The 24,691-nt window shown below is 34.4% G+C and overlaps 1 protein-coding gene across 8 annotated transcripts in view; it reads left to right on the forward strand.

Annotated features, from left to right (window-relative positions):
- The first annotated feature begins 18,567 nt into the window (after positions 1-18,567).
- LOC142349505 (epidermal growth factor receptor-like) overlaps positions 18,568-24,691 on the forward strand; it is a 132,892-nt gene continuing 126,768 nt past the window's right edge. For all 8 annotated transcript variants that reach the window (XM_075401101.1, XM_075401106.1, XM_075401107.1 and 5 more), the window contains exons 1-2: positions 18,568-19,165; positions 22,187-24,354. In XM_075401101.1, coding sequence (XP_075257216.1) covers positions 24,240-24,354 — 115 coding nt within the window. In that variant the 5' untranslated portion in view covers positions 18,568-19,165; positions 22,187-24,239. The remainder of the gene's footprint in view (positions 19,166-22,186; positions 24,355-24,691) is intronic.

A 24,691-nucleotide genomic window follows, 5' to 3' on the forward strand; every position in this document is an offset into this window, starting at 1 on the left:
CCTTTAATTGACCTTTTGAAAAAATTTTGCTTGCTAAGATAGTTTTCTTCTATATCTGTGATTCGACGAATTTGGTGGAGCTGTCTTCACGGCGGACAGAAGAACCTGTTATGTAGTAATAACAACTTGCGTGACAGGCATTACATTAGATGTCCATTTAGCAGCAATTTCTGATTTTAGGTGTCTTCCCTTTAATTATGCGTCATTAGACATACCCTTTACTTCGGTTGTTGTCTTAAATCACCATATAAAGTCTATTAAAATCTGGATTTAAAATCATCACCCGCATATGCGTTCTCATCCCTCTGAAGCTATATTTATGATGTTCGTTGACTGCTATCAGAATTTGTAAATGTATATATGAGTTGACTTGCAGCCCCAAGTTGAACGACTACCATTTTGGGGGAAGGTCTTTCTTTCAATTGACAGTCTTTACTTGTTTAATGGAAGCTATTAATGTAATTGTTTGTTTCAATTGTTGCTATAATTAAATAAACTGGCTTGTGATCCACCCAATGGACGGAACAGTGAGCCCCCGCTGAAACCCCAGAGCATCGTATGTAAATTTACTGCAAAAAAATACATGCTCATAGCAATGTCAAACAGAAACAAGGCACTATAACTCTTTCGAGCTGCGTCATATAAGGTAATTTGCTATGAATCTAATCTCCCCTCCCGCACTATGCACTGCAAGGACTATCAATATCAGTCGGCCGTTTAGAACCACGGCACTCTCAGGCATATGATTGTTTAATTTCAATAGTTTGCTTTCAAAAGCTTTCATTGTTCCTATTAATTGTTTGCTTTCAATGGTTTTTTGTATTTAGTTTTACTTTTTTCTCAGCTGATGATTATGTATAATATAATACGATAGATTAGAAAAGTACGAATTGCTTTATGAAGTCGTAGTGCTGGGAGAGCCCAAAACCAGGCAATATTCACCCAGTGTTGGGGTGGGGGCCTTCTTAATTTGGGGTTTTTAATATTTATTAAGGTAAGCTGTAAGGATTTCATAGCCTGCGATTGTCTTAATTTATGTGAAGGTCGCTCGGCTTGATTGTATCATCTAGTCTTGTTTTAAACTGAATCCCTTTTTAACAGAGCTTCTCTGTGGGAAAATGAAGTAATATATTCGAGCTTAAAACCAAAATCAAAAACGCTAGCCGAAAGTTATTTTTCGAACCCTGTCTCTGCTTCCGCCTTCGCTTCCAGGTGTAAATTAAGTGCAAAACTGCACAATTCTTGGCCGGAATTCTTCCTTTTGTTTATTTTTGTTTTGTGCAAGGTACCGCCTGATCTTCTTCTAGGACTCTTAATTTGACCTGAATGTTTCATGTGTTTACCGTTTAATCTTTGTAACATCTTCCGGTAAATTGGGGCTGCAATCTTGCTCCATGGCGCTGTAGACAATGTTATAGGTTGTTGAGCTTATTTTGAAGAAGTTAACCCGGTTGTTTGTTCATTAGCTGCAAGGTGTTACATTAAGCTGAGAACCCTATTTTTAGGTCAATTTGTGGACTGTGAAATTAAAGAAAGTCTGGATGTCTAAACTACGATAGCGTGAGTAATAGTTAAAGGAATTTCAATATAACGTTAGTTAAGTTGCCCGGGAAGGCGAGGTTGAGAGTACGAGCATTTAAATTAATATCTAAATTGATAGCAAATAATGCAACAGATTGGAACTCAGATTTTAAAGAGTTTGGAGTAATTTCAAAATTAGATTCGGATGACGATATGTATTGAGATCAGAAACAATTTGATAACCATGCTGGTTGCAAAACAAACCGAAAACCCAAATTGTCAGTTATATTAAGCTGACCTTTAAAAGTGATGTGAATCAAGAACAATACAATTTGAGTAACAATAGTTACTAGTTTCATGATTGACGGCAACCAGCTAGCGAGCGATCTTTCGAAGCATCTCGATCGATGTTCATGTTTTCCTTTTAAAAAAATCCATTATAAGTTTGTATTAAAACCACATTTGTACCTCACCCGCAATATCTGTGTTGGTTCTTTACATTCCGAGGAGCTATAGCCTCCGAAAGTGACCGATTGCGTTAAGAGCCCCATTGAGTCCAATATCGGTTGTTTCTTAAAGAGTGAGTTCGATTAGCGCCGTCGTGGAGGAGGGAAGGCTGCACTGAGTGTTTGGCCGCTTAACTTTATTACTTTGCTTATTCCTTGATATCCTATTTTCTTCAGTACTGTTTGCTGCAGGAAGTTCTCTTCGTCTGTTGCATTATTAGTATTAAGCCTAGAAAGCAGACCAGGACCAGAACAGCGCTACGGATGGCAATCTTTAATCAAATTTTATGCCTGATGTAAGCGTGATTTAAGTATTGGGTCCTCTGGACAGAGAGCCCCCTTTTGATGAATCAGAGTACTAAACTTCATATGTGACACTTGTCTGTCCTTGCTCTTATGTAAATTCGACTGCAGGGTATAAAGACTTTAATCGATCTCAACAAAGTTAGGCAATTATATTAGTCCTGTGGTCTTTTTACGACTCGAAGAGGAGTATTGGAGAAGGGTCTTGAATTTTGAAGCACAAAATGAAATGCGTTCAAAAAATTAAACAGTGGTTTGGTTGCTAAATAAGATTGAACAGTGAACAAAACTGAACGAAATTGAGAGCAAAAATAGTGGTTTTTTGTTCATACCACTGTTTTTGAGAAAGCAAGAAATTGAGGCGTGAAAACTCTCTAAGTGAGCAAGATTTTTTAATTATGATATTATTATCTTTTTGTTTGTTTTGATAGAGGTTAAAAGGTTTTTGGTAATTAATGTGTTTTTCAGTCAAACAAATTATTGTGTTTTATGCTAATTTGGAGGTTTATCCTCTGTTTTGCTGATTTTTAGGCAAATTTGGCAATTTTTCGCCTATTGTTTTGTTTTACTGCTTAAAGTGGAATTTGAAAAGAAGCGTATCACTTAAGGAGTGTTTAGATACATTATGATTACAGCTTCTGTGTTATAAAACACTTATTGGTGAGAATCGTGAAAATTAATTGAGAAATTTTAAACAAGGTCTTAATTTTTGGAGTTCTTCGTTTTTCTACAATCCTAGACATGTTTCATAGTCTATTATGACTTGCCAATTGTTTTTCGAGCGTTTCAATACTCTTAGTTGCTTGAAGGAAATTATCCGTGACTTTGTGTGCCCTTGTAATAATAAAAAATCTTTAATTTTTTCTATAAGTTGTTTTTAAGAGCTTGTTAATTGCTCTCAAACGAAGTTTGTAGCAATTATATTAGTCCTGTCGGTCTTTTTTATGCAATTTTTCGCTTGACCGATTTTTCGTCTGACGCTTTTGACTTCTTGTCCTCAAAAATGTTGCCTCCACCCCCTCGCTCCCCATAAGCCCCCCGGTGCCCCCCCCCCCCCCCCCCCCCCCCCACGTAGCTACGTTCGAACAAACCATCTCTAAAAACACGCAATTTTATACTGATTTTCACATTTTTTTTCAAGCTTTTTAAAAATTTTTGTCATTTTTTGAGTTCTTTTAGCCCTAGGTGTCAAGGAACCTCGTTTAGGGTTTTATAATAGGTAACTGCATAGTTTTCTACTGGTAGTGAAATGATTTCAACATTTTGACATCACGAATTTTAGCATTTTTTTTGACAAAACGTGCAAATTTTTTTGACATTTTTCATTTTTCACGTCTTTCCAGAAGCCGGGGCCAGAAGACGCCCTTCAGGGTTTGATAATAAGTTACTGAAATAATTGCCATGGAATAGCTTTCATTTTATATTTTTTTAATATGACAAATGTTAGGGATTTTTTTGATAAAACTTGCACTTTTTAATTTTTTTGACATTTGTCATTTTTCCGTTTTTTCAGCCTAACAGAAAATCTCCGTCAGGGTTTAATAATTAGTTACTGGAAAACTGTTTTCGGTCATGGATTAATTTTCAACTTTTTTTATCACAAATTTTAGCAGTTTTTTTTATGCAACTTGCATTTTTTTTTCATTTTTGAATTTTAGTCATTTTTTAAGTTTCTCCAACCTCAAGAGCCACATATCTCCTCCAGGGTTCGATTATAGGTTAATGCATAGCTTCTAGATGTAACGGAATATTTTTCAAGGTTTTAATATCAGATATTTTAAAAAATATTTGCAATTTTTGCATTATTTGCAAATATTTTTTAAGTTTTTTTTGAATCTTTATGAATTTATCATTTTCTCCGGCATCAGGCTTCTAGGGACCTCCTGCAAGGTTTGATGATAATTTTCTGCATAGATTTTAGAATTAATGGAATGGTTATCAATATTTAAATGAATCCAGCTTTAGCAATTTCTTGATAAAATATGATTTTTCAATATTTCGGAAAATTATTATCATGTTTCAAGTTTATGGATCTTTTAGCCAGTGAAGTTATTTAAAGCTTGAAATAGGGATACTCGATAGTCTACTGTGAATATGAAATTGTTCTGAAGATATGAATTTCACGAATTTTTAACAAGATTTTGTTAAAATTTGCAATTGTTTTTAAAATTTTTTGTCCTTTTCTGAGTTTGACGATTGCTGGCCAGCGAAGCTTTTCAAGTCTTGCAGATGGGTTACATAACATATGTCCAGAGAGGAAAAATAGTTTTGAACATTTTCACTGCGAAATCTGGAAGCTTTTTTATAATTTTTTTCAATAATTCGCAAATTTTTGAAATATCAGTTTTTTATTTGATTTCTTTACTAACAAGGCTAGAAAATAAAAGTTGCAGAGTCGAATCAAGCTTAAGCTAGCCTCACTTAAACGTGGCTCGCTACTGACGAAGCCAACAGCTCGCTGGTCGTTTGAGAGCAATTTGCCCGACGTTAGTCGGTTATGTTTTCATGAACTGACTTCATTTTTTCTTGCTTCTCGTGAGTGGTCTTAGTATGTACTGGTTATTTCACCGGTTAGTACTTGGAAGAGAAAACTCAAGTCGTTTCTCGAATTCTTCGGGATGTTTTTCTGAAATCTGTTCAAATTTTGCGACCTTTTGACAATCAGAAATCAAATAGGAGTATTGACTTAGACGCTATTTGTCTTCATAATTTATAAGTGACTTTTCGATTATGGTTGTTTTTTAGTTCGTTTTGTTTTGTTATTTAGTACAGACAGGGTCTAAGTAGCTCTCCTATGACGCATCAAGATTTTTTATATCTGCATCATACCGAGTTTCATCAAGATTTTTTATATCCAACGGTTTTGACGACTTTGACGCGACTTGCTTTCAAGAACGTTTCTTTTTTGGATTCCGCAGCCTTTTGGTCGTTTTGTTGTTCGGCATCTTAGTCTGAGATGTTTTTGGAAATTGTTGAAATTACTGCTAATTTTTTGCGATTTCTTTTGGTTGTTTTTGTTCTTTGACGTTGACACGACTGGTTTTAAGAAGTATATTTGTAAAACTTCGGATTTTTGCTCGTTTTTTGTTATATAGCTGCTTAGTCATTAATGATTGGTCTCATTTGCTCAAAAGTTGGCTTAATTGAATCAATTTAAAGGTTTAAGATTTTTGCTTAATTTCATTGACACCATTTTTTGCAAAAGTTTTGAAATTTTTGTTGCCTTCGTTTGTTGCTACTTTTGTTACGTGGTCTCCCAATTATTTTCATTAAAATTCGTATTTGCTTTCAATTAATGAAAAATTCAATGGAGGTTAGCAACGAGTTAAAGTTTTAGTTTCGTGTTTGAATCAATTTGATGTCACTTATTTTAATGAGAGTTTTAAACAATGTATAAACAAGTTTTGCCAAATGTTGTTTTTTTTCCTTTTACTTTGTTTCAGTGCTTTTCTACAAAATTGGGGTTTGCTGTCTAAACTCAAATTTTGTAAGGCTCTGTCGCAGTTGACGTTGTTGGGCTTAATAACTTCAATAACCCTATTTTTCTGAAAAGGGAAATCAAAATGAATTTGTAGTTCTGTTTATTTTCGTGGACGTATGTGTTTATGATAATTCTTGTCGATGGCTGTTCTAATGAGTCTGATACTGTTGTTCTCAGTTCGTTCAAATATTTGAGTTGTAATTCAAACAATTGAAAAAATTCAAGTATTTGTCACCCTACTGTTTATTTTTCAGCTGAAGCAAGTTTGTTCATGACATTTTTTTAGGTAGAACGCCATCACCGTCCGTGTCTATGATTTTTAATGATTTGTATTGCACGACCCTTCGAGTCGTTTGCCGCACTCTACCGGCTAAGTTTTTGTAATTTTTCGCTTGACCGGTTTTTCGTGTGACTATTTTGACTTTTTCTCAATGTTAGGGATTTTTTTGATAAAACTTGCACTTTTTAATTTTTTTTGACATTTGTCATTTTTCCGTTTTTTCAGCCTAACAGAAAATCTCCGTCAGGGTTTAATAATTAGTTACTGGAAAACTGTTTTCGGTCATGGATTAATTTTCAACTTTTATTATCACAAATTTTAGCAGTTTTTTTTATGCAACTTGCATTTTTTTTTCATTTTTGAATTTGTCATTTTTTAGGTTTCTCCAACCTCAAGAGCCACATATCTCCTCCAGGGTTCGATTATAGGTTAATGCATAGCTTCTAGATGTAACGGAATGTTTTTCAAGGTTTTAATATCAGATATTTTAAAAAATATTTGCAATTTTTGCATTATTTGCAAATATTTTTTAAGTTTTTTTTGAATCTTTATGAATTTATCATTTTCTCCGGCATCAGGCTCCTAGGGACCTCCTCCAAGGTTTGATGATAATTTTCTGCATAGATTTTAGAATTAATGGAATGGTTATCAATATTTAAATGAATCCAGCTTTAGCAATTTCTTGATAAAATATGATTTTTCAATATTTCGGAAAATTATTATCATGTTTCAAGTTTATGGATCTTTTAGCCAGTGAAGTTATTTAAAGCTTGAAATAGGGATACTCGATAGTCTACTGTGAATATGAAATTGTTCTGAAGATATGAATTTCACGAATTTTTAACAAGATTTTGTTAAAATTTGCAATTGTTTTTAAAATTTTTTGTCCTTTTCTGAGTTTGACGATTGCTGGCCAGCGAAGCTTTTCAAGTCTTGCAGATGGGTTACATAACATATGTCCAGAGAGGAAAAATAGTTTTGAACATTTTCACTGCGAAATCTGGAAGCTTTTTTATAATTTTTTTCAATAATTCGCAAATTTTTGAAATATCAGTTTTTTATTTGATTTCTTTACTAACAAGGCTAGAAAATAAAAGTTGCAGAGTCGAATCAAGCTTAAGCTAGCCTCACTTAAACGTGGCTCGCTACTGACGAAGCCAACAGCTCGCTGGTCGTTTGAGAGCAATTTGCCCGACGTTAGTCGGTTATGTTTTCATGAACTGACTTCATTTTTTCTTGCTTCTCGTGAGTGGTCTTAGTATGTACTGGTTATTTCACCGGTTAGTACTTGGAAGAGAAAACTCAAGTCGTTTCTCGAATTCTTCGGGATGTTTTTCTGAAATCTGTTCAAATTTTGCGACCTTTTGACAATCAGAAATCAAATAGGAGTATTGACTTAGACGCTATTTGTCTTCATAATTTATAAGTGACTTTTCGATTATGGTTGTTTTTTAGTTCGTTTTGTTTTGTTATTTAGTACAGACAGGGTCTAAGTAGCTCTCCTATGACGCATCAAGATTTTTTATATCTGCATCATACCGAGTTTCATCAAGATTTTTTATATCCAACGGTTTTGACGACTTTGACGCGACTTGCTTTCAAGAACGTTTCTTTTTTGGATTCCGCAGCCTTTTGGTCGTTTTGTTGTTCGGCATCTTAGTCTGAGATGTTTTTGGAAATTGTTGAAATTACTGCTAATTTTTTGCGATTTCTTTTGGTTGTTTTTGTTCTTTGACGTTGACACGACTGGTTTTAAGAAGTATATTTGTAAAACTTCGGATTTTTGCTCGTTTTTTGTTATATAGCTGCTTAGTCATTAATGATTGGTCTCATTTGCTCAAAAGTTGGCTTAATTGAATCAATTTAAAGGTTTAAGATTTTTGCTTAATTTCATTGACACCATTTTTTGCAAAAGTTTTGAAATTTTTGTTGCCTTCGTTTGTTGCTACTTTTGTTACGTGGTCTCCCAATTATTTTCATTAAAATTCGTATTTGCTTTCAATTAATGAAAAATTCAATGGAGGTTAGCAACGAGTTAAAGTTTTAGTTTCGTGTTTGAATCAATTTGATGTCACTTATTTTAATGACAGTTTTAAACAATGTATAAACAAGTTTTCAAGTTTTGTCAAATGTTTTTTTTCCTTTTACTTTGTTTCAGTGCTTTTCTACAAAATTGGGGTTTGCTGTCTAAACTCAAATTTTGTAAGGCTCTGTCGCAGTTGACGTTGTTGGGCTTAATAACTTCAATAACACTATTTTTCTGAAAAGGGAAATCAAAATGAATTTGTAGTTCTGTTTACTTTCGTGGACGTATGTGTTTATGATAATTCTTGTCGATGGCTGTTCTAATGAGTCTGATACTGTTGTTCTCAGTTCGTTCAAATATTTGAGTTGTAATTCAAACAATTGAAAAAATTCAAGTATTTGTCACCCTACTGTTTATTTTTCAGCTGAAGCAAGTTTGTTCATGACATTAACTTTTTTTAGGTAGAACGCCATCACCGTCCGTGTCTATGATTTTTAATGATTTATATTGCACGACCCTTCGAGTCGTTGGCCGCACTCTACCGGCTAAGTTTTTGTAATTTTTCGCTTGACCGGTTTTTCGTGTGACTATTTTGACTTTTTGTTCTCAAAAACGGGATAAACAGGTAACGCCCAGAGAGCATCAGTGGTGTTTAGAGCCCTTCTTCGTACTGGGCGGTAGGTGCAATTAACGGAAATTGTTTTGGAGACATCAATTCTTGGTGTGAAGGGTAGTTAATAGAGTTTGAAACCACTTCAGCCACCTCCCACTTCACACCCCCCCCCCCCCCCCCCCCCCCACATTAAGCCCTTCCTGCACCCCTTCGCCAATCCCCACCCCTGCACATCGTTTCACCCGTAACCCAGAGCGCTCTCAACCCCCCAATCCCCCCCCGCGTGAGCTCCGCCGCGCTCACCCCAGCCCTTCAATTAAGCTAAAGGTAACCTCCGTAGCTAGCTACTGACAACGCCAACCGCTCTCCATTCGGTTGAGGGCAATTCGCCTGACATTAGTTCGGTTTAATATTAATTGCCTTGAACAAAGTTGGAAACAATTATTATAAACGTGTCTTTTCTGTGCAAAATTTTTGCTTGTCCGGTTTATACTAGAACGAAAGATTTCTTAATACTGTCGACTCATTTTTATGCCTCTTGAATTTCATGATGACTATAAGCTTCTATAATTTTCCTCGGACATGTTTTTGCTAAAGAATTTAGTATTGTGACGTTTAAAAAAATAACTCTTGGAGTCCGTTCTGACGGAGACCACTAGTTTTAATGTGCTGCCTTGTGTAACCTTTTATTGACGTTGAGTTACTAGCAAAGGCTCAACAATGGAGCGAGTGAAGATGCCGCATTTTGAGCAACACTGTTTTTTTTCTTGTGCTCATCAAGAGTATCCCTTGTCGTTTTTTAGAGTGCTGGTTTTACCATATATTTGAAGTGCGAAATGGATGAGCCATCCACCGTAATATTGAGTACATGCAAGTTTGTAATCTGTCTGTCAAAAATTGAGACACATTTCTTCCATAAACACTTAAACGGGCAATTCAAATGCGTAATTCCGAATTGATAATTTGGAATTACGCCTCAACGACTGTTCGTTCACGTTTTTTTTCTCAAAAGAGTGAAGTTCTTTAAGTTCGAATGGATAAACATTTGTCTTGCTAATTTTTCTCGAACGAAGTTTGAAGCAATTACTGTAAACGTGTGTATTTTATGCAAAATTTCGCTTAACCTTTTTTTGCGCTTTTCTTCTACAATATTCTTTCGATTTCACTTCTCGAGTGATTTTTTCTTGCGTGACTTTTTGATTTTTGCGACACTCAAATTGCTCTTATTAAGAAATTAAGTCTGCTGCTAAAACAAAACGGGGGTTCGAGCCTCTCCTCGGTCAGAATTTTTGGCACGCATAAAAAAATCAAAGCTACAGCCCCCTGAATTAAATTGTCCCGCCTTTCATTCGAGAGCGATATATCCGACGTTGGTCCGTTTTTGTATGCATCCTCAAGACTTGGCGCATTCAAACGATGTGCCTTCATAACCAATGTTGAAGACACCCTTCATAAAAACATTAACAGTAGTCTTTAATTACAACCAAAACGATGTCTATATTTCAAAAAACCACCTTATAACAAAAAATGGAATCAGATAAAACCTTATCAAAACAATTTTAAGTGTACTTAGTTCGATAATATATGAACAAACCATAAGTTCCAACAAACCATAAATTTTCAATTTAAAACAAAAACATTAATTGGCAACTGCTCGGGAAGCCAGTTGTGCTTGTTATTAGTGAGAACGAATCATAAGACGACGAAAAACAACAAATGTGTGAATGGTCTTTATGGAAAAGAACAGAAGAACCACAATATTGACCAGTATCGAAAACTCATGAATTTCTTACGGAGACACCTTTCTATGCCCTAAAGACATCTGTCAAAACATAACCAACAGCGAAAATTTTGTTAGGAGCACAGAAAGTTGGTGAGCTATGTCAATGATGAGACTGAGTTACTTGTTGGCGCCAATGAGAACAAAAATTGGGAGATTCAAAAATATTGTTTTGAAAAAAAGTTAGTAAAACCGTTAGCTGTAAACTGAAATTATTACATAGTTGCATTTAAACATCCATGAGAAGCAATTACGGGCTCTGATTGTCAAGAATATGCCGTACAACAACATAAAGAACGATAATTAAAGGCAATAGCAGAAAAATTATTCAATTTTGCGAGACAGATTCCGCAGCCGTTAAAACTATTATACTGAATTCTTTAAAAATGATCGTTTGCGCCTTCCTGCAATGCTAATTGGACCTGTCATTAATGTGGTTTTTTGAAAAGGGAACAAATAATAAACCCAAATATAGGCAATTATGAAAAAATCAAAAACTTTAATGAAATTTTGCAAGAAAGCCAAGAAACTATTACTGAATTATAAAACTACTGTTACGAGTATCATAAAACTACTGAGTATTTTACTTCACTTGAAATAAGATTTGTCAGGTTTATATTGAGACTAAGCGTATGAATAATGGTTAAAAAAATGGCAGCCATCAAATATCACTGAAATTTTCTTAAAACAAATATATTCAGTCAAAAGAGGCATTAGATAATAACTAGAGGTATTCACAGTCGACAGTTTCATTTGTAACTCTGAAAGAACCAAATTAGATCTTTGATTAATAAGATGAAGTCAGTAGGTTGCGAAAAGAATAAATGAAACCAAAACAAAAGAGATCAATTAAAGTAGTTTTTGAAAACATATTGTCAAAGCCAAAAATTTTTTGAGCTTTTTTCTGAAGACGTATATATTCAGTTGGCTTTATTTTGTTGTAAGTAGGTTTTTGTGATTAATTGGGCCTGGCTTTGAATTCCTCATCGATAATCGGCAATAAAAAGTAGTTTGAAAAAGACGCGCCCCAATGTAATCCGAATGGTTTTTGGTTGTGAGAATCCAATTTGAGCGAAACGTAGCCATGTTTTCGCTGCACTCCAACAGCAAATTTTTTAGTTAATTTTTGAAAAACCGGCTAAATTTTAGTTGTAGAAGACTTCTCTGGAAGCAAAAGCATAAGTAGCACTTTTCTGGGGTTTTTAAAGATTTTAACTGCAGATGTTAGGTCTCTGTTTCCGGTACATTTAAACAGTGTGATAAAGAAGGGTATTTGAAGCCATTTTTGATTGAAATTCGTCAAATTTATCGAAAATATTAACCAAAAGACTCGGTTAACATCAGTCAGCAAGATTTCTCTATCCTTAAAATTAAAACCAATAACTTTCCTGCAAACTATTCCGACAAATTTTAGAGAAATGGAGAAAAAAAATTGGGTCAAAAATTTTGGAAATTCTGACGGAAAAAAAACAATGGAATTTCGTCTACTATTCACAAAATTTTAATGTAAAAAACAGAAATCAAAGAAATCGTTTTAATCCCATATACAACCCTGGACGGGATTTCTAATGATACCAGTCTTAAATCTCTACGATGAATATATCGATCGGCCAAAATTGACTGAACAACAAAAACCTATTTGAGTATATAGTTCCTCCCCCACAAGTGGGTCGGAACAAAAATTGGATATTTGTTGTTTCAGAATAGTGTGAATACATTTAGGCCCCAAGGGTGCAAATGAAAAACTAAAGTTTGTAAAGGCCACACAAAATTGACAGCGACATTAATTTCAAAAAGTTTACTTTTATCGAAAAACTTAAGAAAACTGTCGGCAAGCTAAAATGAGGTAGTTGAATAACTTTTTAAATAAATTAAGTTGAATTCGGATGCCTTTAAAACGTTTCTTGGTACTAATGACAGTTTCCGGCTGTGAAAATAGTTTTTCGAACGCGATATGTGTGAAGTGTCACGAGGAAAAATAGTTGAGTTTGAATTTTCGAATGGGTTTCTTTATATTTAGCGTTTTTTATGATAGGTTTTAATAGTTCTTATTCAGGGATTATTGATCGATCGAACGACGCTCTAATTTGGTGTCAATATGCACTCAATTGCTCCTCATTTTGCAACGTTTTATGGAGCTACTTATTTTCACTGCTTTTTTTTTCACATTTTGAGTTTCTTGACTTATTTACGCGCCTATAAATGTTACACATGGGTATTAAAGATCTAGAGCCGGTGATCTCAGAATAATGGTAAGTTCACTCGACTATGATGGTTTCAAGTTATCGCAGCGGCCGACCGTAAGAAAACATTTCATAAGTCCATTTCTTTGAAATGACGAATATGTTGAACGGTTTTGTGATCAACTATGATCAAAACGCGATCATGGCGTGTGAATAATTCCCCTTTAATTTCTAGCTGCCCAAAATACCCTAATCCCGCCAATGCAATAATGGAGCGAAACTCAATTGTATTAAAGAGAATTCGCGCTGTCTTTCCTACCCTTTGCAAGGCTGGGAATGGCTTTTATGGTAGGGAGAATTTTAGCATTGTTGCAAAGGAAGGGAGTTATTGACTTTTTCTAACGTGGTCAACATTCGTGACGCGTAGACTGAAAAGCACACTATATCGGGATAAACAGCTTTACTATAGTTGTAACTTGTCTTAAGTCCGGCAGGGCAACCGGATATACCCGCTGGTAGCAATAACGCCGAAGCGACCCTTGGAATATTTGCGCCCGGTAGCTGCACAAAAATTGGCTGTATGCGCTTTCATAGATTGCTGTGGCTGGCTCTCTTTATTTCCAGTAGTAAATCTTCAGCCCCGGAAAAGCATGTTTGTTTACTATATCAAATGGTAATGACATTCTGTGTCGCCAAAATAATATTGCTTCTAATAGCTGCAGGTTTGAAGGGAACTCGAAACGAGCACTTAATATATTAGCCATTGAGTATGGAACAATGTTGGAGAAATATATCTGTGTTGCGTTTGACATGTAAATGAATGAATAATGATAAATCACTGAAACATGAGTTAACTAGCACCTTGCTAATTTCATACATAGTTTGTGTCACATCATGTGCAAAAAGAACCCGCAGCAACTTAAACCAATCGCATTTTTTGATACTGCTGTTATGATTAAATTCCTCAAGAATTTTAAAGCTGAATTTATCGTTTTGGCTCGCCAGAAATGAACGTTTTTTTTTTCTCTGAAAACATTTTGGTTTTAAATTTATATAGCTATGAAATTAAATTTTTTTGTGAAGTTGTATTGCAGTCATTGTGATCAAATTAGATTTATTCCGCGTGCTGGCCTTACTCCATAGTTTTTCTGCCTGTTTGAGTTTTATCGATTTAAAAAGGCAACTTGAAATTGGCGCGAGATTAATTGTTCAACGGTGATTTGTGTAGTCTCTTTTGGCGTCTCTAATCTGCCGTCAACGACGTGAGATAGTGGTCCGCTCACGCTGATGTTTTTGAGCATCTTATCCCCACGATTAGTGGTCAGCTATTTTTTAACTTACTATCATTAAAGCAATGAGTTGATCAAATGTCGTAAATCTTTCCGTCAATTTATTGATCGATTTTGCATTTTGACCCGCCAACATAATGTAATGATAGCTGATCTTTATCTCTATTTTCAATTGCTCAAACCTCGGTTAAAAGCAATTGAAAATTTTCAATTGCTGGTCTTTTATGCAGTTTTCTGTACTACCAACTTTTCGTCCAATCGTTTTTTTTTTTCGTCCACCAAAACTGAAAGTGGTTCTCAGAGTGTGAATCCCGCCCCCACCATAACCGCTTTACCCTCCCCCATGCTCACCTCCTCTCATTTAAACTGATGCTAATCTTCCTTCTAATATCTGATGAAGCCAACCGCTCGCCAGTCGTTTGAGAACAATTCTCCCGACGTTAGAGTAATATGTTTAATAGCCGTCGTCAGCCTCTCAACGGCTATTATTTAGGCGCTCTCCTTTTTTTCACAATTCAAAGAATTTCAATTGTATTGGGGCGCTGTCTTTTTTTACGTCTCGAAGAGGAGTATTGGAGAAGTCCTTTTTTAATTAATTTTATTGGAGCGAAATTTGAAGCGGGAAATGAAACACGTGAAAAATTTTGGAGTGATTTTTTTTAAGATCTGTTCACACATTTTCATGATTTTTGAATTCAAATTGAAGTGGTGATTTTGGTCACGCCGAAACAGGAAGTGGAGCGAAAAAGCGAGTGGTTTTGCGGCGTGAAGTTTTTGAACTGTAATTTTGAATTAGAGTGCGAAAACGATTTTTGAACAAAAATTCGCTTTCTCGCTTGTGATTTTTTGTTCACATGTGGCAATTTCACTTTGATTTTTACTGTTTTTTCGATTTTTTGGATCGCATTTTTTTAAAATTGTTTTCCCAATCAATTCATAGTTCATTCTAGGCCTAGTTTTTTTAAACCAAATTTCAGTTTTTCCCTAGTGGTTTTTTTGTTCACATGCTGCATTTTAACTTGATTTTGTTTTTTTTTTAATTTTTTGATCTGTTTCTTTTAGAAATGGTTTTCCCAATTCTCGTAGTCCCTACTTGGTCTACTCTTTTACTTTGTCAATGAGAATTCTTTGAATGATTCGTCATGACTTGTCCTGCTATATTTTTTTTAAAATTGGCTTTACCTTTTCATCACGTTTTTCGTTTTTACATAAGTCACGACTTTCATGTTTGACTTCTGACTTACCTCACTCACTGTTTCAACTCAATGGTTTGTAAATCCATTCACTCAACGTATTACGCAAGATAGTGAATACAGTCAAGGTCAAAAGCGCGAAATCGAAAGAGACGGGATAAACCGATAAAGCCCGGTCATTAAGTTATTGAGAAGTAGGTTATCAAATTTCATTAGAGTGTTTGCCAGCTGACATTGGGATTAAGCTTATTAGCTTTCAGTTTAGAAGCTGAATTAAGTATTGTTTTAGTATCCAACCGAAACTGCACGCCAAATTAGAACACTTTTTGACAATGAAAAAAAATAGATAATATAGTCAATTTATCTTCTTTTTTTTTCTTTTTCAATCCCGATGTGTATCAACTGCGTCTCTCTCGATAAGAACCAGTGACCACAAGTTGTGTCATCAGCCTATAAATCAATAAATGATGAAATAAACTGAATGAAGTTTAATTTGGAGAAAGAAGTTAACGTTGACTAATGTCAAATGCAATGGGGTTTGTAGACGAGAGAAGGTAGAATGTCGTGTAGATGGTTCAATGCGCTGTTAGTTTGTAAGATAAAGATAATTCTCTCTATTTTGTTTTTGTCAGTCTATAATAATAAGGATGATCTATCTATACCAGCTACTTTCTTGCCTTGTTTGTTTTTTTTATTCCAGATCTCTTCTCAGCTGGGATTGTCACCGAGGAATTTGAAAAACTCTGTAAATATAAACCCATTGCATGAATAAACAAAAGTTTATTCTGTTATTTCAGGCAATATAATTTTTTATGCCGTTTTTGCTAAATCTATAAAAAAAAATATCGGGTATCAAAAATCATCCTGTAGTTCGGTGGTATCTCAACCCAGGAAAGCTTTTTTGCAATGATAATTCATGAACAGGTCCTCTATCAAAAAAGGGAGGTTGTCCAATTCATATCGGAGAAAAAAGGAAAGACTGTGATTTTGGAACAATAATCTTTAATTAGTTTAGATTTTGGAATAATAAAAATTAGTTTTAATTTGACGTTTGCAGAAAAAAACAACGGAAACCCTTAATTTAATTTAGATAGGAAATAAACCCCACTTTACTATTGAAGAGCTGCGCATTTAGCGCGTTTGGCTATGCCTCGCGGGCCATGCCTTAGCGGCCCGTGAGACTTGATATGAAACTTTCACAACCGAACAAATTATCACGACCGAAATTCGATTTTAAAATGGGGGTTAATTTCCATGACTAATTGAAATTTTACTTGAAATTTGTAAGACGAAAGCCTCTTTTAGGAAGTTATTTGTTCCGCCATAACTCACAAGGCTGCACGTATTTTCTGTCATTAAATTAGCCATTTTTGAGCGGTTCAGCTCCCGTTTTTTTTACGGTGTTTGCTAAATTTTGATTATTTTCAGGCAGGTCAGTTCCCTCAAAACGCTTTTCCTCAACTCTTTTATACAAGGAGATTGTTTTCTCTTCTCGAATTTTGAGATTTCTTTTGTTTCCCTCGCCGTATTCTCTAGAAAGTTTTTTTGTTTCATTTCAATCAAATTTTTGATGTGAAGAGATAATTATAAATATTTTCAGTTTCTCAGAAGCTTATTCGGGTTTTTGTGAAAATTTGCTAGTAATAAAATGTCATTTATTCGCTGATAGCAAGAATTTTTTTCTTTCGTTGCTGAAAGTGTTGAGCAATACGCTGTCTACTGAAAACTGACTTTCTTCGCTTTATTTTTTTCTTTTTTGTTTCCTTGTTGCTACCGAAAAATCAGGTACTATTGTACGTAGTATTAATAGCTACGTCTGTGGGCAATTTTAGTTTTCAGCCTATGGTTACATGTACCTTAATTGTTGCCCTTCTGTAGAAATGTTGATATTTTTGTTCAGAAAAACATTCTTGTTTTTCTCGAACATATAACAAAGAGCTTTGTTTCTGTTGTTATGGCAAACCTATTCAATGAAATTGTTGGCACCGCAATTATCTGATGAAAATTTGGAATTGTAAACTGTTATGTTTATTGCATGCGCATTCCATTGTCAAATTCGTTTGCTTGTTTTTGAAGTTGATTTTCACTGCTATTGAAGTTGTAAGAGAAATTTGCGTGTATGTGTGTCATATTTCAAAATATCTATGCTAGAAATAGGTCGGTGTTCTAAATTGCATCCTGATTTTTTTTCGCGTTATCTGAACTTGCGTGAACTAATAACGGTCACAGCATAGATATTTTTCTTAATTTTTTCTGACGACTTAGCGATTTCCGCCGCTCTTAACAATAGAAAATAAGATAGCATTTCTTTTTTATTGTTGTCTTGCGATTTTTGCAAAATTACTTTTCACGAGCTGCAAGGCGATCTATTTATCTGTCTTTCTATGCTAGCCTGTATCACTGCACGCATTAATATAAGACAAAGTCATTTAACTAAATGCTATGCGGCCGAATAGAAAATGGACGCTCGAGTATGAAGTAAAGCTTGTACGTTTAGAATACCTGTTTTATTGAACGGATACATTAAATATTCAGTGAAGAAATGGGAACTAATTTTATAGATTGTGTAATATTTTAAATAGTTTAAAAGAGAAAAGGAAAGATAGCGAGAGAATAAGGAGAGAGAATTTGCCCGTTAGTTAGTTAGGTGGATTATCCGGATAAAGTATAAGAATTCATACATACTAACTATAAACGCATTATAATTATTGTTGTTGTTGGCTGATTTGATTTATTTTAGCTGAAAAGGGGAGATTGCATTTTTAAAGTATAAAGACGTCCCCTCGTTCGCTTTCAGACACAAATGAAAACACGACAATATTTCCCATTTTTGTACTTGATTTATAAAGGTGTATGAGCGAGTACAGCCTTGTATATATTTATGTATGGATCGTGTCTATGTTGTTTTTTTTCCAGTCCCCAGCACTTGAATTGTTTGCTAAGCGTTTAAATTTTTTCCTTATTTTGTAGAGACGTGACTTTCCCCGATATTTTAAAATCACGAGGTACGGGAATAGAGCACACGCATTGTCCTAAGCGGACTTCGTTCAGACATTTTCAATTCCTTTTCACGTTTTGACTGAATTCGCCCCCTTTTGTGTTGAAAAATTTAATATCTCTACTCTGTGTGGTCCAAGTTGCGGAAAATTAATTGATTTTATTCTTGTTATAATTTTTTTTTGCAAAAGAACAGAAACGAATAGTGAGAACGAGTAGATTTTTTAAAAAAAAATTTCGAGTGAAAGTTTTTTTTGTAAATATATTATAATATGTTAGGCATTGATCTGATCGATTAAATATTTTTTACTTGACTCTTTTTTTGTACATATTTCAGCGTTAGTCAATGATTTTTTAATTCAAGGCTTTAGTTTTAAAAAAACTGGAGTTGTTAGTAAAGTTTAGACTTGCTTTATTTCAGATTATGATGTTTTGCTCGGTTACCACACCCCCAGACGCAAAAACCACCCCGACATCAGACCATCGATACAAAAGACGCCATTTACTTTATAAAATGCATTAGCATCCTCAAACTGAGCGAATTTCAGTCAAAAGGAAGAAAAAATATTGCAAAACCTAAGCGAAATTGAAATTCGTTGCAAAAACGTTCAGTTTTTTGAATTCCCCTGTAATCTTCAACGCAATGTGCTGTTTTTACCAGTCAACTTGTTCTTAAACTAAATATAACTAAACATTACAAAGTCAGTTTTATAAATTTGCATTGGCGAGATTATATTTTACTCAAAAGCTTTAATTTTCTTTACCAAACATTATTCATAACTTTCTTCCTCCTTTATACTCACTATTAACTTCTAGTTAAGCACTCCTCAAAACTGCTGAAACCAAATCTCTATTGAACTTGAAGTTTTAAGTAAAAGCAAAGGAGATTATTATTTCTCCTTGAAATTGGTGTCGGGTTAGTTATCCTTAATGGTTAAGTTTACTTATACCTGATGGTTTTTGCTGCCCTCAACTTATGCTTACTGTTTCTGTGTAAAGGATCATGTTAACTATACATCTACTTTCGACTGATTACATTTCTGAACTTTTCTGCTCTTGATTTTTATTGATGACTTTTTCGTGAGGATACAGTGACTTCAAACCATATTTTTATTAACTATACAGCAGTTTTTTGTAAATATTGATGTTGTTCATTGAGGTCGAACGAATTTTGAGGCAATTTTTGTAAACGTGTTTGTTTTTTATGCAAAATTTTGGCCTTTTTTGTTCTAGAGCTTTCTTCTCTCGCAAGTGATTTTTTTACTTTAGCGTCATCTGATTTTTTTTATTGCGAATAAGGTTTTGCTAAGATGAAGGCAATGTAAAGCTCTAAAGTTCAAAGACATAGCTTAGTGGTTAAGATGTCAGACTGTTATCCTGAAGGTTGCGGGTTTGAACCCCTCTGGGGTCGAATTTTTGAAACCATAGAAAACCCCTACTGTAAATTAAATTGCCTCGCCTTTAGTTATTTGTGCCATGAAGTGTGTAGCGGTTATTTGGGTCATGTTGGTTGACTTAAATAGAAATTTTGGTTTTTATGGGCATCTTAGAGCTTTACTATCCTCTTCGTGTATAGTTCACCTATCACCATATTTTTTTTGAAATAGGCAGTTTTAATAATTTTGTTTTTGCCCAGAGTTAATTTTTTTTGATAATCAAATTGTTCGTTCAGCTGCTTATGCGCCAATAAGACCTTTATTTTTTTCAAGTTTAGTTTGCATGCTTCTGTCATCGACGGCATCTTTGGTCAAGCTTAAGTTTTTTCGTGAGGTTTTGGAACTGCGAAAATCGCTTGTGATATTGTTTGCCTATCAGTGATAAATTTTACGCATCGAAAGGCGTGACAGACATTCCACTACAAAACAGTCGCAAACAGCAAAATATGTACCGTTGAAAGGGCTGAGCAAATGAAGGTTTTCTTTGATCACGGCTCCTAAAATATCGCTTTAGTTGTTTTAAAATTGGTAATTCGTTTAACGGTTTTTAGGGTTCATAGTTAAGAGAATTTGTCTCTGATCTGACTCTGACGGAGTCTATTATCAAGTGTCTTCCAAGTAGTCCACTATTTGTAATCTAGAGAGTAATTGCTCATTTTAAAATTAAAATACAAAATTATTGTTCCGCGAAAATTTTGCGTGCTGTTTGATTTTCTCCTGATGAGGTAGTTAGTGTAGCAGTGCAAACGAGAACGTACACATTAGCAGTCAAAAATATAGGGCAGGTCAAATTGTAGCAGTGTTAATGAAATTTATTTAGCAGCATAAATTAAATTTTTATTGCTAATTACTATAGCAGTACAAATTAAAGTTGGCCGTATGGAAACGCAGATCTTTGTTAGGAACACAAAAATATATTTAATCGTTCAGAATTTTGCTATTTATAAACTTTCGATCATTCAACTCGTGTATTTATGTTGTGATTCTTTCGATGCTTTTTGGAGCTCAAATGATTTACTTTTTATGAATCTTTAAAGTTGTCCCTTCCTGGTGTCGTGAAAAATTGTTTTTGAGATATTAATTGTTGCACAAAACTTTTTTCTCAAATTCTTGTCAATTTTGGGCTACTTTTTTGAAAAAAAAAATATAAGAGTTTTTAAACGAGCAAGAGAATTGACACAAGTTTGTTTTTGAAAACATTGTTTGACGGGCAGTTTTTTTTGGCTCTTTGTGTATTTCAGCAGTGATCCTCGATGGCTCGAGTTGGTAAGTGATGTTGCGAATGAAAGTTACTGAGCTTCCCTTTTTTAACCTCCTCTACTTAGTAAAAAAAACACCTGAAGTGTTAAAAAGACGCGTTTTAGCTCAGCAAAGGAACCCAAATTTTACTGTGACGCTTGAAAAGCTAAATTGTTCTATTTGTCAACTTTTGAAGCCAGGATTAATATCGGAACTTATTAGTCTTGTCATGTTCTCTCAGCTTTATTTGTCTGCCACTGAGAAACTCGTATATTTGATTTTATTCGGAAAGATTAATTCTTAATGTAATTTGAAATGCCATGAATGCTTTTAATAGCTTCGATTAGAGAGCCTTTATGACTTGGCTGACAATGCAAAATAAGTGAATTTTTGTCTGCATTTTCAATCTTCCGTTTGTTTTGTTGTTTCAATTTACTGAAGTTAAATTGGATGCAAAATACGAAATGCAAAGCTGTTGTCAATTTTGTATCGAAATTGACGGTAACAGCAAAATTTGATTACTTCTTTTTTTATTGCGAAGTATTAGTTTTCATTTTGCGTTTTGCCGAATTTGTTCTTGCTTGTGTCAACCAACGAACACAATCAAATACCTCAACAAGTTAATCTTTTGAAGCAAAATAAAAATTAGTCCGCTCTAAATTAGAGTTTCAGGAGACAAAGATAGCTACTTCGAAATTTCGAATCTTTTCCTTTTTTACAAAACCTCCCCCTCCCCCCAGATTAGTGGGCGCTTATTATTTTCAAGTCCCAAACGTACGAGGCTTATTTCACGTAGTGATTACTGTGTAATGACGCGTGTTCTGTATCGGGTGGTGCAGCCTATCGCAAAGTGTGTGTATGCGGGGTGTCGCAAAACGGAAGGAGGGTAATCCAGGAGGAAGGGTTTATGGGGGGGGGGGGGGGGGGGGGGTGTCAAAACAACCAAGCAACCACTGCACCAGATGTGACCTTTATAGCACTCTATTGTGTGCAAAAGGAGCGGATTAAGACCTGCACTACTACCGCTACTATAGTGAAATACTTAATATTGACCCACCTCTCAATTGTCGTTTGCACACCTACACTAGCGAATTAGACTAATTTCTAATTTTGTATCAAGACCTTATTTATCAATATTTAGTCGAAAGCCGCCGAATTTTACTTTTTTTGAAGCAACATCAAGGCTGCCACTGTAGTTCGATTCACCCCACGATAACCAAATCCAACGTATTATCTATTTTTTTTAAAAAAAATCGTCTGCCTGGATTTTTCAACCGACCAAATCAAATATATACTAAAGAAAATAATAATAATTGTTAACATGAGCCGTAATTTTAAGAACTGAAATGCGAGACAGACGGAACGACCTGACTTCCATTCTTATTCGACAGATTTATGATTACAGCAATTAAGTGCATTCTTCTTTCTGTTCTATCCATAAAAATCAATTCCATACCTCTTTTTTGTTTATCTTAAAAAAGTGATTACCTGTTATTTCACTCCCTTTAGCGTTACCTCAACTCCAAATTATTTAGATTACTACTTTGTGTTTTATTTCTACTTTGGGCAATTCAAAAGTTTATTAAAACAGCCAATAAAATTATAATTGTAACCTGTAAGAGTGAGTTATTACAAATTTCGCTGCAAAATTTGCAAATTTTTGTATCTTTCAGACGGTTACCTATTATCTGAATCACTAAGTAAAGATTATTATTCTTCATATTATTTGATTACCAGTACGTTAGACCCCTAAATAAATTACTTAAACCTGTTTATGCAAATTTTATCTTGAAATTTAATTTATAATTTGTTGTACCTTTTCGAACATAACAAGTTCTGATTTTGCTTGACCTGTGAATATCATTGTATTTTCATAAGCAAACAGATTCACACGAAATTTTATAAGCAAATAAATTTACAGGAAAAAAATTTACAGCAAAAAAACAAGTTTCATCAAAACCTGATGCGCTTTCGGTCGAAACTAAAACGAAGTCGGACTGCATAGCTTTTCAGCATTCGTTGTTCACACGGCTATACTCGTTCTTCATGTGTATTCAAAGCAAACTAAACTGAAGCATACTTGAGTTTAGCAAAAGAATATATCATTATTATAAATTATATCGTATGTGCGAAAAACAAAAACCACATTTGCAGTAGAAAAAGTAATAAAACAACATTGAACTAAAATGCCACCGTAGCTTTGTAGGCGCGCGTTTCAGCTAAAACTTTTCTACATTATACAGTTTTGTTTTTATTTATTGCTTCGAAAAAAAGCGTTTATTACAAATCTTTTCTTTTGACTTACTAAATCTAATTGTAATGGCTTAACCATTGATGGTCTCAAAGTTAGTCTCAAAAAGTTTATCTTGAAGATTTGAGCGACTTTTTATTAATAGGAGGTGTTTGAAAAGTTGACGATGATTATCATTGAGACTTTGTCACGGTTGAGAACACAAATAATTTTGGTATTTTTATCATAGTGACCTCATTCGTTTTTTATTGTGTAAAACGCCTGCTGTTATTTCAAGGATTCTTGCATTCGCTTTCAACTAGTTTAAAAATTTTAAAACTTCAAATTTATTGCAGTTGTCGAGTATTTCGAACACTTGTTGAAATAAATTTGTTCCAAAGCATTGTGTTGTTCAAAGAAATTGTGCGGCTAGTTACAACATTACTCTCAAATTTAGCATTATTTCAGCCTATTAGTTCATTTTACATTGAATTATATCTCCGTAATTGATACAATTCGACATATTATTTGTTTCCAGAAATTTACTGAATTTTGTCTGGATGAGTTAGCTTTCTGGTGATTAATTTCAACCATCTTAAAACCAACAGACGAGAACTGAGTTGACAAAGAAAGTTATCTTGCAATCAAGTAACATCGCGACTTACTCTTAGAGACGTTCAAGTTGTCTTTGCGTAGAGTGTACCATTACAAAACGGCCAATACCTTCTGAAGGTTAATTATCCAACCCCCTCACAAACTTTGTATATATTGAATCCTGTATGGTCTTACATCTGAATTGACAATTCGAGCGCTCCTACGTTGCTGCAGCTTTGAGTTACAAGAGCGCATCTTCTACATTGGAGTGATCGATAACTAAGAACACCTTAAACAGTTTGAGGAGATTGTTTAAGTGTTTATACGTATCAGAGCGCATCTTAGAAACTGCGCGTTTTATTAGCTTCGCTATTAGGTCACACAGCTTACTTCTTTTCGAGTTTTTGTTTGTTGTTTTAGGTTTCAGTTGTCAGAGCTAATTTGCCCCGTAGAGCTTCGAAAAGTGTCTAGAAAACCCACTTTTTACCAAATTTGCTTTGCTTTATTTAGAATTATTTCGTCTGACATTCCGAAACTTTTGCTTCAATTGAATGCTGCCGCAGAGATCATGAATAGTTCTAAAATTACTCTTTATCAAATTATTTGCAATCTCTTATTACACTGGGCTGTTATCCAACTGGTTTCATGTGCAGTGCAAGCATCATCTTCAGTTCCGTATTTAGGTGGGTGAAACTGAATAAAAAATATTCACTAGTTGTTCACGGATGTGTACGGAAAGATAACGAAACTCACAAACATATAGGATCGAGTCATTCGAATTTTTTTCAGAGATCTGAAATAAAATGGTACTCATAGTAGTACTCTTAACTGCATTAAAAGGTAGATAAAATTCAACTGTGACTTGCCTGTAACCCCAATGGAGCTCCATCCATTTTTGCACTAAAAAGAAAATGGCCTAAATGTATGAAATTTTTGTACAATTAAATTGAATTTGATTTGAAGTTTGATTTCATACAAGGATCATATATGATTTCATACTCCATACTTGATTTCTTAGTA

The sequence above is a fragment of the Convolutriloba macropyga genome, chromosome 11, assembly GCF_964194025.1.
Source record: "Convolutriloba macropyga chromosome 11, txConMacr16.3, whole genome shotgun sequence".
Taxonomy (NCBI): Eukaryota; Metazoa; Xenacoelomorpha; order Acoela; family Convolutidae; genus Convolutriloba; species Convolutriloba macropyga.